Raw genomic sequence first — 6,786 nt, forward strand, 5'->3', positions numbered from 1 at the left:
GGGTAGATTTTAGTATCTCAAAGTCAGCAACGTGTATTTTCAATGTTTGCCAGGATAACCACACTGAATCACTTTTAGAATAGAGTGATAAGTTAAAGGTACACCATCTTATGCATTAGATGCTCTATTCTTCAGTTCTTCCTACTTTCTTTGAGGGATGGAGCGATAGCACAGAGAGTAGGGCATTAGCCTTGAAGGTGGCCGACCTGGGTTCGATTCCTGCGCCCATCTAGGAGAGCCTGGCTAGCTACCAAGAGTATCTCCCCTGCCCGGCAAAGCCTGGCAAGCTCCTTGTTGTTGGGGTCTCAGCAGCTAGCCTGAGACTTTGACTAAATCCCCTGTCCCTGGAAGCAAGAGCCTGCCCTGTTTACAAAGACCCAGGGGGCCTGCTCCAGCACTCCTCACAAACAGGCACGCTGATTAAGAATGAGGGACATGACTGTGCCCACCCACCCATATCGTTAACCTGGCCGGAAGAGCAGGATATGTAAATCATTAACTGACATTTCTAGGAGCCCTACGTGGGATTGGCCCCCTCCCTGAGTGTAGGATTGCCCCACCCCACCCCCGCCCTAAGTGTACTATAAGAATCCCTGGGTAGGGGCCAATAAACGAAGACCTGTTTGACCACCAGACTCCCCCACCCCCCACCTCCACTCTGCTCTGTTCTTTCTCGGCCGGTTTCTCTCTCACCCGGTGGTGGCGGGTGGCAGGAATCCTTCTGTGTGCAGAGGGCCGGGCAGAGACTTCTCCCCAACCCTCTCCCATAGAGTCCAGCAACTTCGGGGATTCATATTCCAGTTTGCAGGAGTCAACTGGCCAGGACCCCGACATCCTGTGACTTATTCGATATGCCAAAAACAGTAACAACAAATCTCACAATTTGTTGTGAGATGTTACTGGTGCCCACTGGAGCAAATTGATGAACATTGGGATGACAGTGCTACAGTGCTATAGTGCTACTTTCTTTGAAATGAAACATCTTTCTATCTCTAGAAAAAAGCATGAGATGTGAAGCCCCAACTGTGAGATATGTGGGGATTCATATCCCACATATAGTCATGTGTTCATGAATATATATTTATGAATATATGATCCACATGGAGTATGTGGGTGTGGGAAGAAACTTTCACCCAATGCACCACGCAGAAATTATACTGGCTTTCCCTTTATTTTTGTTGCCCAGGACCAGAATTTCAAATGGGAGGGAAACAATAGTTTGTGAAATATTTTACCTGCAAGTAGTTTTACAGGCACCCCCCCCCCCAAAGTTATGAAAAGTTTCAAGTTTGAAAAAATAAGAGGAGGGGAAAAGAAATTTTAAAAAATCAGCCTCCAAAAGTTTTTTAATGGCTGAAGTAAATCAAAAAGCAATGGTTGCTTCTGAAGTACCCCCCTCCCTAGGTATCAGGAGACAAAGGAGTCCATTACTTCTGAGATGTCTTGCCAAAGTAATTGTAAGTAGAAACTGTTGTGGATTCTTCCCAAATTGAAGGGGCTGTCATTGAAGAAATTTCTGTCTTGCTGACAGGCGTACTGCTCTCTTGTCTTCTAGATGAACTCTCCTCAGTCATGATAGCTGAGAAGTAGGGGTGATCCATGGCCTCTCTGGCAGTGATTCGTGTATCATGGTCATATTGTAGTAGTTTGTCTAGGAAATCTAATGCCTGAGGGTTCACGAGATCCTGGTTTCCACTGTGCACAAAACGCTCCCATGGCTTACGCGTGTGTTTGCCTATGAGATCTTTGAAAGATGAATGTAATTTAATTTTGTATTTGCCAATATAGTCATATAAACTTTCTGTGCCCAGAACTTTGGCTATCCTCACCAACTGATCATTATTGTCACGTCCATGGAAAAACGGTTCTTTACGAAAGATCATACTAGCCAACATACACCCTAAGCTCCACATATCCAAGCTGTAATTGTACATGTCATAGTCTACAAGAAGCTCAGGAGCTTTGTAGTATCGGGAAGCAACTCGAACATTATATTTTTGTCCAGGATGGTAAAATTCAGCTAAACCCCAGTCTATGAGCCACAGCTTTCTCTGATCATGATCAATTAGGACATTATGGGGCTTCACATCTCTATGCATAACCCCCATGCCATGACTAAAATCTAAGGCCTTTAAAATCTCATAGGTGTAAAATCGAACTTCAAAATCTGTTAACATGTCATATAATTTCTTGAAGTTGGTGTTGTTGATATATGGAAAAATTAAAGCAGGTATTCGTGACTCGACATCTCTTACAATATCTAGCAAAGTGATGATGTTAGGACCACCTTGCAAATTCTTTAAGACCTTGATTTCACGCTTGATTTTCTTCCTCTTTATTGGCTTTAGAATTTTAGCAACCCTTTTTTCATTATTAGTAATGTCAATGGCTTCAAACACTTCCCCATATTTTCCCCGGCCTAATTTTCGAACAAGCTGATAATTATCTTGATTTCCCCAGTCTACAATATATGCTTCATAATCCCAGTATTCTTGGGGTTTTTGTAAATTAATGTCTGTGTAAACTCTGGCCTTGCTTGGTACTGGCCCTGATGTGCCATACTCATCGTCGAAGCTAATCTTAATATTAACAGATGTTACCGTCGTGTTGGTGGGAGGTGGATGGGAGTTAGGCCTTGTTTTAGACCTTTTTTCATCAATTTTCAAGTCTCCTGTAAGAAGCAAAAGAACAGCAAACATTTAATATCTAATTTGCAGAAGAATATTTCACTGTTACTGTGGGTGCCAACCAAGTGTGTGAAGTGGAGTTAGAACCTAAACACAACATCATTGGTCCCTTGAGTACTGCCGAGTGCAGCACCAATCTATAATGGTAGCTGCAGAAGAAAGCAATGCTCTACCCTTTCCTCAGACACACATCACATAGGTGGTAAAGGTAGAATAGACCCCTGGAAACTCTTCCACTTGATGGATGCCTAAAGTCTCAAGCCTCTAACTTTTTTTTTCTAGAAAGCATGGTGTGAGGTGCTCTGAAAGGAAAATGGCAGAGAGCTCCTGGACCTTGTTAAATAGTTTGGGCCAATCTGCAAGACTCAAGTCTATATTTCAGGTGTGTTTTTTTTTGTGTAGTATGCAAAGCAAGAAGGCTGTTTCTAAGTTTAGCAGACAATGTGAAGCATAAGGCATGAATGTGAATCAATAGGCCTTCTCAGAGATAATGCATGCTCTGGGTAATTACAGAAGACACTGAATGAAATCAGTGGGAAAGAAGAGGGGGGTGGAGGTGACCAACAGAAAGGAATTCTGGGATGGATGCCGTAAACTCCCATTAGAGTACAAGGCAAAAACGAGAACATCCAGTTGGTTGTCAGAACTTAGGCTTCTGCATCATTGTGACTAAAGGATAAATTCTGAATCAGCAGAAAGAAGGAAAACACTTCCTTTAGGATATTTGCTTCAGTTTGGATGTAGTGGAATAATGTGGGCTTTCTGAAATAACTAGTGAAGATTGAAGGAAAGGAATGGTTGCACATGGCAGTAGTGTACTATGGTGGCACTGCATCAAAAGAGTAAAACTGAAGTGCTAAGGGGCAATAGATTCATCACAAATTGGGGGAGAAGATGAAACAGAGCTAGGAGAAAGTTCTAGGTTGACCGGTAATCTTATGAAATAGTGTTCACTGTGAATTATTATTAGGAAAATGCAAATCAAAAGAGAATTTCAATGTAATCTCACACCATTAAATATGGTATACACCTAAGAGAATGAAAAACTTTGTTGTCAGGGATGTGGTGAAAAGAAGCCTCCTCAATCATTCTTGCTAAGAATGTTTTCTGGTTCTGACTTCATGGAAAAGAGTATGAAGATTTCTCAGAAAAGAAATAATTAGATTTACACAGGAACCAGAAATTCAACTTATTCACAGAAAAGAAATAATTTTTTAGACTTCTACAGGAACCAGAAATTCAACTTATTCAGACATATTTCCCAATAGAAAATATTATATGTCTATCCTTTAAATATTATATGTATATTCATAAAATATTATATATATATATCCTTTGGTTCATTGCAATGCTGAGTACAATAGTCAACATAAGGAAACCACCCATGTGTCCATAGGAAGATGAACAATTAAAGTTCTAGCACATATACAAAATGTAATGCTATGTAGACATAATAAAAGTTGAAATCATAAGGTTGACTGAGAGTTAGATGGAGAGACAGGGAGAAGACAGAGGGAGAAGGACAGACAATGGGTGACCCCTCTCAACTGTGGTACAGATAGAAACAAAGCAAGGGAATAGTCAATATCAAATGAAAGCAAAACGTTAGCTGAAAATGTCTTGGGGAGTAATAAGAGTGAGGTTGGGACTGATTATGGGGAAGAAACTGCGAGATAAACTTAAATAATGAGGGCATAACAATGTTGGTGAGTCTTGGGTTCCACAATGAAAATGAACTCTAACTGAAAAACAACAGTGTAAACATTAACACTATTTAAATAATGTGACCTAAACTCTAATAATTAAAATTCTTAACTAGAAATTAAACATATAAAACTGATATGCTATATGCATTATATAAATATATTAAAATCAAATATTGTAAATGAATAAAATATATTTATATAAAAATAATTCAAGTCCATACTTGGAAATTAAATATATAATAAATATATAATTATACATATAAATATATGATAATATAGCTAACATATAAAGTATTTGCTCAGCCCCGATCCAAGCAGGCTTGGAGATCTCAGTCCCAGGATCTGCATGCTTGTGTTCCTCTGCTGGCTCCTCCATGCATGTGGAGAGTGGTCTCAGCATGGTTGTGAATGTGTTTCTCAGCTCCCAGGATATTCCAAGAGGGTCACAGGTGAAAACATATCAAAAGGGGCAAGGCATGAGACTAGGGGTCAAGTATAGAACAGGGTGGGACACAGGGAAGAAATGGGGTTGGGAGGGGGCCATGGCCAAATAAAAGGTAGAGAAACACTGGTTTAAATCAGTGTAATCCAAAGAGGGAGTTATGACTCCTCCATGGAGCTCTGGAATGAATGGGGGGTGGTGTGGAATAGCCTTGGATACAACTGGGGGGGGGGTCCTGTTTATTTGATTTAAGAAAGTACATTCCCAGGGGGATGTTAAGTAATTTTTTCCCCAAAAAGAGGGCTGGAGGCTGAAGAAGTGTGGGCACATGTGAAAGGAGGTCATGGAAATCCACATCAAGTTCAGCTGGTGCACTGCAGCCTGGGCTGGGGATCCTGAGTCTCGGTAGAGAAATAGAGTCTGCTGCCTGCATCTTGTAGATGCTGCAACTATTGTGCTCTTGAAAATCGTACCAAGAGCAGTTGGGAGGCTTTCTCAAAGCCTGACAACAATACTCATATTCCCAACATCTACACTGACTGGGGAGGTGTTTTGTGCCAGGCGATCAGCTTAAAGTGTTGCAGGCTCCTTCTTAAGTAAGTAAGTAAAGGTCCTCCCGTTGATCGTCGATTTGCTCGAGCGGGCCCAGTAACGTCTCCATTGGAGACTTTGTTGTTACTGTGTCTGGCATATCGAATACTCTCGGTAGCTTGCCGGGCTCTCCGAGAGGGGCGGAGGAATCGAACTCGGGTCGGCCATGTTGGCTGCTTGTAAGGCGAACGCCCTACCCGCTGTGCTATCGCTCCAGCTTATTTGAATTAAATTGAGGAGGGTAATAGTAACCTTATCTACAGTTATAGATAAAGAATCTGTGACTTAAAAAAACATCAAGGGTCCAGGGGCTGGAAAGTACAGCAGGTAAGGCACTTGCCTTGTATGCAGCCCACCCTGATTCAAGCCCCAGTACTCCATATGGTTCCCCAAGCATTACCAAGAGTAAGCCCTGAGCACAGAGCCAGGAGTAAGCCCCAAGCACAGAAGGTATGCCCCCAAAGTAAATAAGAATCAAAGGTCTTGCTGAGGGCTGTAAGACAACTTGGTGTCAAGGCAAGAATTTTTGCCCCATTTTCTCTGATTCTGAGATCTTCCAACTTGATAAGCTTCCGTCTCAGCTAACTTACCAATGTAGGAAGCTTCCTAGTATAGGAAATTCTTTGAGGGTAGAGGTTGGGGCCATTGTCTTAGATCCTCTCCTCTGAGACATTAATGGTCATGTTGACTGATTGATCATGACAAATATCTGTCATCACCATTATCACTGTCATCATCTTCATTCTCTTCCCCCTCATCATTAATAAATACTCTTCTCCTGGTGAAGATGGATTCCAGACTTGGGAGTGTAAGTACAAGGGAGTCAAGGCTATTGGGTCTGGGGGTGAGGCTCCAGAGTGAGGAGCCTCTTCCACCCAGATCCTCCATCTTCCAGTAGACAGGGGTCACACCCACCAATTACCCTCGGTGCCAGGTAATCCCATCAACGGTCAAGACCCAGAGACTATAAAACCCAGCTCCTGGAAGCGCGCGGCTGCAAATGCAACATCTTATTATCTCATTCTTATTTTGGACAACCTGGCAGGCTACCGAATGTAACCTGCCCACACGGCAGAGTCTGACAAACTCCCTGTGGCGTACCCAATATGCCAAATACCAGTAACAATGATGGGTCTCATTCTCCTAACCCTGAAAGAGCCTTGAATATGGCACTTTTTAAAATCTCAGGGCTAGAACGAAGGAGACGTTACTGGTGCCTGCTCGAGGCAATCGACGAACAACAGGATGATCGTGATCGTGATCGTGATAAAATATATAATAAATATATCAACATTTTGTATGTTGTAATATATTTAAGTATATAAATTTATGTATATTTATGTAAATAAAATATATATTA

The 6,786-nt window shown here is 41.8% G+C and overlaps 1 protein-coding gene across 1 annotated transcript; it reads right to left on the reverse strand.

Moving 5' to 3' along the window:
- Nucleotides 1-1,427: 1,427 nt before the first annotated feature.
- Nucleotides 1,428-6,314, reverse strand: LOC130017031 (casein kinase II subunit alpha-like). The gene is made up of 2 exons (XM_056107753.1): nucleotides 6,146-6,314; nucleotides 1,428-2,671 (listed from the first exon to the last, which is right to left on the reverse strand). The coding sequence occupies exons 1-2, from the start codon at nucleotides 6,312-6,314 to the stop codon at nucleotides 1,428-1,430; spliced, it is 1,413 nt and encodes a 470-aa protein (XP_055963728.1).
- Between the last annotated feature and the right edge of the window lie 472 nt (nucleotides 6,315-6,786).

The sequence above is a fragment of the Sorex fumeus genome, unplaced genomic scaffold (genome assembly GCF_029834395.1).
Source record: "Sorex fumeus unplaced genomic scaffold, SorFum_2.1 ptg000171l, whole genome shotgun sequence".
Classification (NCBI taxonomy): Eukaryota; Metazoa; Chordata; class Mammalia; order Eulipotyphla; family Soricidae; genus Sorex; species Sorex fumeus.